Source organism: Haliotis cracherodii, unplaced genomic scaffold, assembly GCF_022045235.1.
Source record: "Haliotis cracherodii isolate W230 unplaced genomic scaffold, xgHalCrac1.p SCAF_2, whole genome shotgun sequence".
Classification (NCBI taxonomy): Eukaryota; Metazoa; Mollusca; class Gastropoda; order Lepetellida; family Haliotidae; genus Haliotis; species Haliotis cracherodii.
Window position 1 is genome coordinate 37260471 of NW_027266275.1, and position 13479 is coordinate 37273949.

The following is a 13479-nucleotide window of genomic DNA, read 5'->3' on the forward strand; positions in this document are numbered from 1 at the left end:
GGTAACTCCAGCCACCTGATGCTAACTCCAGGTGTCTTTCTGGTAATCCGAGGTGCCTCATGGTAACTCCAGGCACGTCATGGTAACTCAAGGCAACTTCCTGGTAACTCCAGGCAGCTCTTGGTAACTCCAGGTGTCTTCCTGGTAACTCCAGGTGCCTCATGATAACTCTAGGTAACTCTCTGGTAGCTCCATGCACTTCCTGGTCACTCCAGGTGTCTTCCTGGTAGCTCCATGCACTTCCTGGTAACTCCAGGTGTCTTCCTGGTAACTCCAGGTGCCTCATGGTAACTCTAGGTGACTTTCTGGTAGCTCCATGCACTTCCTGGTCACTCCAGGTGACTTCCTAGTAACTCCAGACAGCTCATGGTAACTCCAGGTGACTTCCTGGTAGCTCCAGACACCTCATGGTAACTCCAGGTGACTCCATGCTAACTGTAAGTTACCCTTTCTTTGAAAACCACACTTCACTGAAACGTATTGCCAAAGACTTGTGCCAGTCTGCTTAGTAATGTGTAGGGGAATATTCTCAGTCAGCCGACCGGTGCTACATCTTCTGTTTAAATGTCTATGAGGGTGAGCATCGTGTACTTTTACAAACATGTAACCCTTCTTTGGAACAACAATGGAAGAACATTGTCAGAAATGAGGTACACCTGATGATTTACATCACATTCGATTGTTGTTTTAATTCTGTACTGAGGCCACAGTAGATCTATAGTACAATGTACAATTATACAATGTTGAGTAATGGACTAATTTACATACATTATTTTCTTTAAAGTTTTGAATACCACACATACATCGACATGTTTCTAAATATTAGAATATTAGAACTTTTTAACAAAGAATGAAATGTACATATTATATATTTGGACATACACTGTAATTTATATTTAGATTCATGAGTTGTATTACGGTTGTTGTTTTATGGCCAAACTTATACCAAACTGACCAATACAACAAACCGCTTCCATTTGATCACGCTTGCCTTAACTGTATAACGATTACATACACTTGTTAAGGTTGTCTCTAAACAGTACACGCTAAACACGAAAGGAATATTGAGAATATTGGAAACAGACAATACGATAGATGATTCTTTACTGAATGCAAGTATGTCATGACCTTGCATTATCAGCAGAATATTTATGCCACGACTCGCCGTCTACGATATTTGTTAATGCAGCATGTAAATAATCGACTCTGCACTAGAACAGCGAGAGATTGATATTCCGAGCATCGATCCACGCCGTCGGGTCACACTGACAAGTTATTATCCAAGAACCGATCGACCCTTGAAGAACCCGGTTAGAATAGGTCTTCAGGAACCGATGCTTGTCGTAAGGGACCTCTATGCTTGTAAGAGGCGACTAACGGAATCGGGTGGCCAGACTTGGTTGATGCATGCCATCGTATCCCACTTGCGTAGATCGATGGTCATGATATGTATTGGATTGTCTTGTCAAGACTCGATTATTTACAGACCGCCGTCAATTGGCGGCGTAAAACAACAAACAAACAAAGTTACCGATACATTAAGTTCATGTACCCAATAAGAGAAGCTAGATTGCCTGCACACATTGTCCCCCGTGAGTATCCGGGCCAGGATCCGCCGACCAACAACACCCAATCCATTAAGTCTCCCCGTACAACAAGCCATGATGTATATCAGTCAGTTGGGTCCACAAGTCAAAATACCAAGAAGAAACCGGATAGGCGACATGCCGGCACGTGGTTACATTTACTGGGTCTCAAATGTTTTCTTTTTTACATGTTATTTGACACCAGATAACATGATTTCAAAAGAGGGTTTGTTCCAGGCAAGTCTACATTTTATAGCTATTTTGTGACACTCTCGATTCAACCACGACAACCCCTCCTCTTGCACCACCTCCTACTCCTTGATTTGAAAACGCTCTCTGTCCATGTGTCAACAAGTTCTCAAAAGCCTGGTGTAATTCATATTGACGGTCACTGAAAAATGCTCCGTTTCATCTAAATGATACACAACTGTTATGAACCGATTCAAAAGTAAACTCGCTGTAAAGTTTTGGCCCAAACCAAAGAAAAGGATCGGTCAAGAATTTGAACTATGAAGACAAGTTGTTACAGTCTGACTTGCAATCAACGACTTATGAGGTTTCATAAACACATGATTATGACATAATACTCTACAATTACATTATTTTGCATATGTTCTTTTTCGCGTTAAGACTAGTCTGAGGTATGGGTCTTTCCTGACTAGCGGATGTGTATCTGTAAGCTGCTGTAACTGCCGCTCGGATATCGTCATCACCCAGTAACTTGGTAGGTCTTTTGACTGGGGCTCGTGTTAAGGTGTCGATGTTGATTGTGGATCTAGAGTTTTCAGGTGATGTTCTCTGATATGCCTGACTGTGTGTGGAGGTGTCACTTGTTGAGCTCAGTCCCAAACTGATCTGATGTTGGTTGTTGGAGTTTGATGAAGCTGATGCTGCAGGTGATGTTCTCTGATATGCCTGACTGCGTGTGGAGGTGTCACTTGCTGAGCTCAGTCCAAAACTGATCTGATGTTGGTTGTTGGAGTTTGATGAAGCTGATGCTGGAGGTGATGTTCTCTGATATGCCTGACTGTGTGTGGAGGTGTCACTTGTTGAGCTCAGTCCAAAACTGATCTGATGTTGGTTGTTGGAGTTTGATGAAGCTGATGCTGGAGGTGATGTTCTCTGATATGCCTGACTGTGTGTGGAGGTGTCACTTGTGGAGATCAGTCCAAAACTGATCTGATGTTGGTTGTTGGAGTTTGATGAAGCTGATGCTGGAGGTGATGTTCTCTGATATGCCTGACTGTGTGTGGAGGTGTCACTTGTGGAGATCAGTCCAAAACTGATCTGATGTTGGTTGTTGGAGTTTGATGAAGCTAATGCTGGAGGTGATGTTCTCTGATATGCCTGACTGTGTGTGGAGGTGTCACTTGTGGAGCTAAGTCCCAGACTGATCTGATGTTGGTTGTTGGAGTTTGATGAAGCTGATGCTGCAGGTAATGTTCTCTGATATGCCTGACTGTGTGTGGAGGTGTTACCTGTGAAGATCAGCCCTGAGTTGTCCTGATGTTGGTTGTTGGAGCTGTAGGAGGTTGATGCTGGCATTACAACAGCGGGTCGTTTTGGACGAGGTGGGGCTGTTGGTATTGACTGTACAGTGATAGCGCGATTAATGTTTTGGACTGGCGCACTGGCAGGGGATGGTGCACTTCCACTATATTGCCTGTTTACAGAACTGGACTCATCAACAGTTCCATCTCTGTACTCGACAAGGTACTCAGGGTAGCACTGATTCCGCTCAAATATAACAAATATTGACGGGTTCTTCTCGTCGTTTACACAAGAATCATGTAGCACGTGGCCCTTTCTTGGTGGCGGCCTCGTGTAGGTGCTGTCTCCCAGTGTGTATTTCCCCACAAGAACTCGGGCCAGGAACATGTACCTGTCTCTGCCTTTGGTGTAGCTGTGACTGTACTTTGCGTCACGGGCAAAATACGCCCCCTTGCCATACTTTGTGGCGTTCTTGCCGCTGACTCTGAAGTCGAAGTTGTTGATGCAGATGTTGTTGACCACGTCTCTGGTGTCTGTGCCATGGAAGAGTTGTCGCTCATCTATGGTGTCCGTGCCATGAGACATATGAAGTGTCTTCTTCATACTGAAACAAGTCAGTACATAAATGGTGATAAGATACAACACTTCCATCAGTATCATAACTCGAAATGCTGGAAATGTGTAACGTATAAATATTGAGGTTAACACAGCTGTTTTTGGATGATGAAGACATCAAGAGATGGCATAAGGGCATTCTCTAACTTATTTCATTTTACAAACAGATAGCAAAATACACATAAAGCGATTTAAACACAAGTAGCCTACAGTCCGTTTGACTCCAAATGAGAACGATGAATAGCAAAATAACTTGAAATCCAGAAAAGTGTATGAAACATCAATACGGTACTTGACCATGAATACCCTGTACCCAACAAAATCTGAATTTTGTTTATTTTAAGACCCATGACGAATGAAGTTCTTTAAGAAACTATCATGTAATTTTGTATAGAAATTTGTACATGACATGTAGGGGGGACAAACCGTGGAAGGCACAGCGCAAGCACGCATGCATGCACTGCACGTTCTGTGGTAGGGGAAATGACAGAGCGTTAGAGGGGCCGTCTCATGAAAATTTCAGTCGCAATCTGACTCGCTCATGCCATAGATCTAGTCGTCGGAACTGCTGGTGCCTGAACCGACTGCCACTATTATAGGTTGGACTGTTGCTGGCCGTAGTCCATCTCGTGACCAATAACGTGGCTCTATCTCGTCAACGACTGTGGCCACACAACGCCTCCATGTTTCTACTGTTACCCGACCAAGGGATTCCTTTACGAGTTTTTCAACGTCTCGTAATTTGAACGTTGTGTTCGATCGTCCAACGTCACCCTTGATGATGCCCCATACCAACTCGATTGGATTCAGGTCGCGGTGATAAGGTGGCAGTCGTAAGACAGCGTGACCTTGACCCTTGATGTAACTGTCAACTTTATACACGGGGTCAGGTTTCATAGTTTTGATGATTTCATAGAGCTTTGGTTTCGTCGCTCGAGAAGGAAAGGTAATGTTCCTCTGTTGCAGCCAAGTAACCATGTCTCCTTTACGGTTATTAGAGGCTGGAGTCTTGCTTTCTGGATCCTGCACACTATGATACGGTGCATTGTCCATGACAATGAGAGACTTGGTAGGCAAAGCAGGGACTAATTTATCTTCCACCCACTCCAGAAATACATTGCCGTTCATTTCTGTGTGATACTCTCTGTTGTCTTTGGCCTTGGCTCTAAAGACGAGGTCACAGTCTGGGAGAAAACCCTGACTAGTAGAACCAGCATGGAGAACTATGAGTCTTTCACCCTTTCCCATTGGTAACTTTCTACCAGACTCCTTACAGTCACCACTGGGTACCCACTGACTGCTGGCTGTGTGACGCATTTACCCATGTCTCATCTAAGAAGACGGGCTCATATCCTTCTTCACGTTTCTGCTTGATGGTACGAAGGTAATGATTTCGGAGACGAACAATGTCAGACCGTTCACACAACACAGCCCTATTTTCTCCAGTTATCTTTTTGTATTTGTAACCAAATGTATGCAACAGCTGCCATAGTTTGTACTTTGTAACACGTAAATCATGGTCAGTTTCTAGGTGTTTCTTCAAAATTCTTAGGGACAGGTACTTATTTTCTGAGTGCAGTTTAACAATTGCACGTCTGACTTGATCCCTCTGAAAACTGTCTAATTTATCAACCTTGCGTGGTTTTGACATGTTCCCTACCTCCTTGGCCTGACTATTTGTATCTCGTCGACTAACAACATTTTTAAGTTTCTGAGGGGACATACTAAGAGCTTTTGAAGCTCGTTTCAAGAATTTATTAATTGCATAAAAAGGCTTTGCTCTTTCTGCCTCACTTCTAAAGAAATCATACACATTCAACATCAACTGTTTAACATCTGCTGAGTAGGGCATCTTGTCATTGAATGAACACGGTCACTGTGTAGCACGTGCAGACCGTGCTTGCGCTGTTCCTTCCACGGTTTGTCCCCCTACGTGTCATGTACACATTTCTATACAAAATTACATGATTGTTTCTTAAATAACTTCATTCGTCACGGGTCTTAAAATAAACAAAATTCAGATTTTGTTGGGTACAGGATATTCATGGTCAAGTACCGTATTGATGTTTCATACACTTTTCTGGATTTCGAGTTATTTTGCAATTCATTGTTCTCATTTGGAGTCAAACGGACTGTAATCTGTGTTAACAATTGTCAAACAGCACTGTACCTGCTGTAATTATGCAACAGTAAAGCATTCTGCAGTCTGTATACATGCTTTACTTTACACTTGTTCGATGATAGCGTTTTGTTGATGGATGCCATCACTGTAGAATATTCATCAGAACTTGATGCAAGGTCAACCATTTCACTCTCCTGGTAACAGTCAAGTGGTGTCCAGTTCGCAGGGACGCAAGATGTCATGACTGCCGCCGGGGACATCAATAAACTGGAACTGAATAATTGTCCTGTAAGCTGTGAAAGGCAGGCACGACAGGCACGTTTTCTTAACCCAAATATAACATTGGATATAACGTTGGAAGTTGAATATATTGGAAGTGTACGTAACACTGCATGACGTTATTATTACGATCTACGCAAGGCTATGTTAAAGAGTAGGGTTACTACAATAAAGGTTTCATGAAACAGAACCCACAACATTCATACAGTGATGTTACATGCTTTACCACGTCTAATGAGGACCGCCTCCGTGGTCTAATGGTAGAGCGTCCGCCCGGAGAGCGGAAGGTCCGGGGTTCGATCCCCGACCGCGTCATGCCAAAAGACGTTAAAAGATGGTACTTGTTATTACCCCGTCTGGCACTCGGTATTAAGGGGCTAAAACAAGGACTGGTCGGCTCGGGGTCAGCATACTGTTGGCGAGTAGAGTACAGTAGTACAAGCAGCCACACACACACACACATACACGTGCATTCACGTCGCTATATAAGTGCAATAATCTTGAACGCAACGTATAACCCCATTTCACCTCACCTCAGACCCGTGAAGATTCCGGGATAGAATAGGTCTTCAGCAACCCATGCATGCTTGTCGTAAAAGGCGACTAACGGGATCGGGTGGTCAGGCTCGCTGACTTGGTTGATGAATGTCATCGATCCAAATTGCGTGGATCGATGCTCATGATATCAATCACTGGATTGTCTGGTCCAGACTCGATTATTTATACAGACCGCCGTCATATAGCTGGAATATTGCTGAGTGCGGCGTAAAGCAACAAACCAACCAACCACCTCACCTCACCACGTCCAATAACAGTGTCATAAGACACAAACACCGGTCTCCGGTGGACTGGCCTAATTTGACCCTACAGGCAACCCGCTTATGACTGAGATGTCTGGTGGAAGTATCGGACACCATTAACAGACACAAACGCCGGTCCACTGTGGAAGACCTAATTTAACCTACATGTTATGCACTGATGACTCAGATGTCTCACCATGTCTGCTGGCGGTGTCGGGCGTCATCAAGAGATACAAACACCGGTCTCCGGTGGACTGGCCTCCGAGTTTGATACTTCCTGTTGACCTGAACCAGAGATGTAAAGTCCAGGTGGTATTCCTGATCTCCGATAGAGTAGAGGTAGATGTCCTGTCCTGCCAGGTACTTGGTCTCAAGGGTCAGCTGAAGCTCGGGCTGAAGAGAGATTATGTATCTGAACATAGATAAGGTAGAATATATATGGTAGAAAATCAACTATGTGATAACATGATGCATGGAGATAGTTCGGTGTGGTGAAAGAGGGCTTTAATGTCGCGTTCAAGGTTATTTGCCTTACACAGTGCATGCGCGTGTGTATGTGTCTGTTTTAGTCCATTATATCGGTTTTTAGTGCTAGCCCAGTGAGATGCCGCAGTTTTCCTACTCAGACACACTATAGTTACTCCGAGCCGACCAGTCGCCGTTCAACCCGCCAAATGCTGAGCGACGTCATAATGATGTTAGGTAATGTAATGTAATAATTAATAATAATAAGTGCCCAAGGACGTACGCCTCTCCGTGGTGGGCTTAGATAGTGAGGATTTATTACCCTGAACTAGAAGTGCATCACCCAGTTAGAGATTACCCCCCGAAACTGGTTCAAAACTGGGTTACAGAAAGCCAAGAAGAAATTCATGAACCAGAACTACCACTAGTAAATGGCAAATTGTTGAAGCAGAATTGGGACAAAGCCATGCCGATGTATGCATACCTGCCAGAACAAAACATCGGTGACCAGCTCCAGCATATATAATTTTATTATATATGCGCCGTGAACCTGGTGAGCTAACAGTCGTCGGGCGCTTTTGCATGAACCCTCAGTTCCAACAGTAGCAGGCCCGAAATTGCAAGTGAACGTTCGCATGATTCTCGCTAAGTTACCTGATTCAGCTGTCACTGATGACCCACACATGGGCTCACAAAATGAAATTCCTGTTGGTGGCTTCGACGATTTTGGGTTTTCTACAGATTCTGACCCCTCTTCTGTCAATGATCTTTCCGATGAGCCTTTGTATATTTTGTTTATGTCATACTATAATAAAAATCTGTGATTTACCGATTGAGAAACGAGGGCCAATTAAACCATTCATTTCCACAGAATCAACTTGATAAATTTAATGACATTATTTCTAATACTCTCAATGCGGACTGTTCTTTGCATGACATTTACTGTTGAGTGTATGCTGCTGCTCGAACATTTGAGGACCTCCATACAGTTTCCAAAGAAAAGGAACCACAAAAGGGTAATAAACAAAATCATCAAAAGAAAAAATAAATTAAATGAAACAAGGAAAGCAATATCATGGCTAGAACTTGACATTACGTTCCTTAGGGCAATCAATGTCAAAACGACAAAATATAATTTGGAAAAAAATATAAAGTACAAGACAAGACAACAAGAAAGAAGATACTTGATCAAATTCTTGATTCTCTGAAGGCAAAGTTAAAGGTTTGGGTCTAAAGAAAGAGAAACTGGGATAAGAAAAATGATTTCATTAAACAACATAAACTGTTCACATCTCATGAAAAACAGTTTTACAGGCAATTAAATGCAACTAGGGCAATGATGAGAAAAGATCCATCATGGATTCCAGTGAAAGGATTTGGAAACAGTTGTGATTTATACCCGGCAGCTGCATTCTCGAGGAACCATGGATAGAAGAGTACACTAATAATGTACATGACAAAATACAGTCACCATTGTTGTGTTTCATTACACCCGATTGCCTGAAAGAGGCAACTAAAAAGTCCGAATCTAATACGGCGCCAGGGCGTGATGGTATTCGAAACCGATTTTGGAAACTGTTCCCTTGTGTCCAAAACTTCACTGTTTAAATTTTCTTGTGGTTACAGGGAATGTTCCGCCTTCGTAGTACAAAGGCCGAACGATATTTCTCCCAAAGGAAGGTGATTCCCTATTACTTTACTTAATACACAATACAAAATATTCACAGGGTGTCTTACAGACATTGTGTCATCATACTGCGCTTCCAATGACGTTATTTACATGGAGCAGAAAGGAACCGGGAAGTGATGTTGGGGTTGTAAGGATCAGTTGCAAGTTCAGAGAATGATCCTTGAAGAGGCTAAAACCTCACAGTGTGTTGCATAGGCTACAGGAAAGCTTATGATTCTGTACCTCACGAATAGATTTTGAAGTCACTGGAATGTATTGACCTCCCCGTGCGACTACTTGTTTTACTCAAGTCTTTAATGTTATGCTGGTCAACTCGAGATGTATTCGCAGGGGCAGGCGGTGACTTCAGAACCCATTTCTGTTTCTATTAGGAGAAGAATGTTTCAGGGCGCTTCTTTTAGTCCTTCCCTTGTCTGTTTGTCACTAAATCCTTTAAGCTTTTTTCTTAGCAAAGAGGGAGGTTATCATCCTGGACTTCATCAGTACAGATGCCCACCACCCCTTTCTCACCTCCTTTACATAGATGACCTTGAACTCATTGCCAATGGAGGATTCAAACTAAAGAAAACATATTCTCTTTGTCGAGTCCTTTTCTAACGGTATCGGCATGTCCCTTGGACTCGATAAATGCAGCATTCTTCATCTCATACGTGGCAAGGTAGAAAGGGAGGATCAGTCAGTTTACACGGGGGAGGAGTTATTGACCATTTCGTGGAAGGTCAGGCCTATACATACTTGGGAATGCAAGTTAGGGACAATCAAGATTGCACATATCAAGGAAAAACTTCGGGCAGAGAACAAATGTAAGCTTCAGAAATCTGGAGTTCAGAGCTGAACGCTCGCAATAAAGTCAAAGCCACAAATACGTATGCTTTTATGTTCTGTTGGTGAAGTTGATTGGACGAAACAAGACATTAAGGGTATTGACACCCTCACACGAAGAATATTGTGTCAGACAATAGATCCCACCACCCTTGCTCTTCCCTTATATTATGCTTATATTTACCAATCATCATGGGAGGGCGTGGTCTGATTAACGTGGAGGCTCTTCAGCTTAGAATTGTATTGTGCACTTTGCACACATTTATTTGTCCTGTGAAGCATGTCAAGACTCATTATGAAAACAAGGCATTCCACAGTTTCCTTAAACGAGTATGTGGGACATAATCTCAATGTCAGTGTTGATTTTGTTGATGGTTCTGTACTACTGGACGGTACAGAAATGAGTGTCAACCAAGCAAAGTGCCATGTCAGATCGGCCTCTCATGGAGAAGTTATCTAAACGACCACTGCCTGTTTATGTACAGTGTGTTGAGAAGTTCAGCAACCCTGTCCTGCGCTTCGCTTGCATGAAAAGTTAAACAGAAGACTTTCTGTTTGCTGCTCAAGACCAGTCACTTTCCACTCGAAACCGTCAATGTGTGATGTTGAATCAAAATGTAATTTAAGATATAAAGAATATGCAATGAATTTAATAAGGCTGTCCAACACATTGTCAGTGGATACCCAGCTTTGGCACAAACACAGTATCTTAACCGACATGATTGCGTGGCGCGATCATTTTATTACCGTCTTCGTCATGCTTGTGGTTTTGACCCAGAAGTTCATCCATGGCCATTGTACGACCCAGAATATGTTGAGGGCGTCATGGAAAATGATAAATACAAAATTCTTTGGAATAGGCCCGTATACAGCCTCAGACATATCCAGGCCAACACACCTGATCTTGTCCTTTTTGATAAATCCAATGAAATCATTTATATCATTGAATTTTCTGTCCCTTTTGACACTTATGTGATTGACATGATTCAGGAAAAAACGGAAAATATTCGGACCTCGCCTCAGAAATGTCACGCTTGCATCCCAAGTACCAAGTTTTCCGACTCCCCATTGTTCTCGGTGCCTTCGGTTTGGTACCTGTTGACTAACATTGGGAGAGTACCCGGGTTTGTTGCCAGGAATACAGCCCTAGCCTGCGAGAATCACCCAAACTCTCTTTGCTGCAAATATAAACAAAAATAATAATCAAGAAACATTTATGGACCATGAAAGTTACCGGTACAAAGGGCGCCCACTCTCCATCGTTGTCCTTCCAGTACCACACCCACTGCGTGTAGCGAGAAATAGCGTCACTTCCGGCGTCAACATAGGACCGGGTTGACAGCCGCCGGAAACTATATTTGTTGTAGGCTTTCGATGGTGGATCAAGTATTTTATCAAGGTTCACTTCTGTTGAGTTCATATTTCCAAATAACTTGACCTGAAAGGAGGGATTCACTGTGTCAATGCACGAAGTGTGGGACTTTCGAAAGACTGCAAGGGACACTCTCGTCTTCTTGCAATATCCACCTAATAGAACGAAAAACGAGGAACCACACATTTTGCTTATTAAACTAGTTTCCAAATGTCGAGATGTCACTGAAAGGTCCCTCACAATATTCAGTTATGACTGTCACCTTTGAGTGGATATCACAAGAATGGAAAATTGCTTAAACACTGTCTATTGTTTGACCCGGTCGCCTAAAATGAGACTGCCTGTCATCATAAATGTTTACACAGTCATATGTTTTCTTTATATTTTATTCTGATACAATTAACAAATAACTATGACGTTAAATGACGTTATATGTGAAAATACATGTATTCACGGTGCCACCCAGCTCACCTCAGCCACTGTACTGTCCTCATTGTTACAGAACGCTCTCTCCACAAATTCCATCTCCGTGTTTGACAAGAGACTCCAGTCGCCAGTGTTGGCCAGGTACTGCCACACATACGGGGCCTTCTTCTGATGGTGGAGACGAGAGCAGGAACATGGACCCCCATTGTATCGTTCACACAGCTCCCTCGCGCCCTGGGTCAGACCTCGTCTTACACTCTGTACTGAAATATCAATCATTTTCTTTATTGTTGAAAGGTTGTTGAAAGTTCGTAAATTGCAGAGTCAGCCATTAACAAACTAAAGTATCAAAACTAATTGGTAAGGTTAAACATTAATATCGTAGTTATATTGGTGCACTGGTGCATCATGCATGCTATAATGCATGCTTTAATGAAACACCTGCGAGTGTGTGATAGCCTCATAACGTGTATTATGATATTTTGTTCACATCCTAACATTAAGATGAAGGTGAGGTGATGTGAGGTGAGGTGAGGGGAAATTGTGTTTAGCGTCGCGTTCAAGATTATTGCACTTATATAGCGATGCATACATGGTTGGCTTTATCAGACATATCGAACTTGTGATATTCTGTTCTTCCATTCATAATCGACCTTCCATTCCTGCAACAAAATAGTCATTGTTGGTGTCTTGTCCATGTTTAATCAACGTTTGGAATCCAGTGACGTTGCCATGGGAGAGAGTGTCCGGATGAGAGACAGTCCGGATCGGACTGCATGTCATGGCTGAAAGAAAGTCCACGATTGACAGCTTGTCCTACCTGATAAGTAGGGTAACTGGCCAGGTGTTGAGTCCGAGTGGCCTCTAATAAATCCCCATCCTTTCACTGTTTTGTGTGTGCCAATGTATCGAAGGCACCAAGGTAATCTCACACCTCACATATGACACTAACATCAAAGATTTAAGAAATACTGCCAGAAGTGAATACGTGGATAGTGCTATAGAGATTATGTGGGAGATAAGACTTGATCCAGGCGGACTAGTTTTCACATGGGTACTCTCTTATCTGACAGCGCCTTATTTCTGCGAATATATTTACGGTGTCTTAACGCTGCAATCAGCAATTCTTCGCATATGTATGGCGGCGGCCTGAAAATAGTCAAGTCTGGACCACGCAATCCGGTGATTGGTATCACGAGCAAGGACCAATCAAATTATCGTGCATGTAGAGTGATAAGACACATATGTCTATTCGAATAGCCGAGCTGAATGTATCAAAAATCAGATAATTGTTCCAAAACATCAACCGACAGTATCAGCAATGTGCCTTCTCACCAGTGACGTCTGTCGATTCATCTTCGATGGTCGCCTGGGCAAATGAGTACGTCACGACTCTTCCTCTACCCCTGCCTCGTGCTCTTCCATTCCATCTCCCCCTTCCAACATGGTGAAGTCTATTTGTGGACTCGCTCATGTCAGTACCTTACGCGTTGACCTGGTTAGTGTCTTGTGGCAACCATCTATGATCCCTGCTATGACATGAGATATTGTGTATCACGTTAGTTGCTATCAGATTTATACTTTGGTAAGCTGCGGTAACCTATCTATGTGCTGCTTCCAACCCCCACCTACACCCACCCAAAAACAACAACAACAAAACCAAGACAACAACCAAAACAAACAAACGAAAAACACAGAAAACAAACAACCAACAACAACAAAAACAAACAAAACAAATGATTTTGATATTGACTAGTCGCTACACAGAGCTACCAGTGGAGGCGTTTCGTGACAGATATACCATCAAGTGT

General features: G+C 42.9%; 1 protein-coding gene across 1 annotated transcript; it reads right to left on the reverse strand.

Moving 5' to 3' along the window:
- Positions 1-1688: 1688 nt before the first annotated feature.
- LOC139467597 (protein mono-ADP-ribosyltransferase PARP12-like) lies at positions 1689-13142 on the reverse strand. The gene is made up of 6 exons (XM_071249130.1): positions 13004-13142; positions 11695-11931; positions 11105-11268; positions 7090-7286; positions 5863-6087; positions 1689-3681 (listed from the first exon to the last, which is right to left on the reverse strand). Exons 1-6 carry the CDS (start codon positions 13140-13142, stop codon positions 2181-2183), a joined length of 2463 nt encoding a protein of 820 aa, XP_071105231.1. The 3' UTR covers positions 1689-2180.
- Between the last annotated feature and the right edge of the window lie 337 nt (positions 13143-13479).

Bases quoted from the DNA above. Each gene is read 5' to 3' on its own strand.
- LOC139467597 (XM_071249130.1), bottom strand. From the start codon at position 13,142: ATGAGCGAGTCCACAAATAGACTTCACCATGTTGGAAGGGGGAGATGG. The intron at 6,088-7,089 runs GTGAGACATCTG...ACAATTATTCAG, and splicing joins CGACACCGCCAGCAGACATG to TTCCAGTTTATTGATGTCCC. The intron at 3,682-5,862 runs GTACAGTGCTGT...GACTTGTTTCAG, and splicing joins CTGTTGCATAATTACAGCAG to TATGAAGAAGACACTTCATA.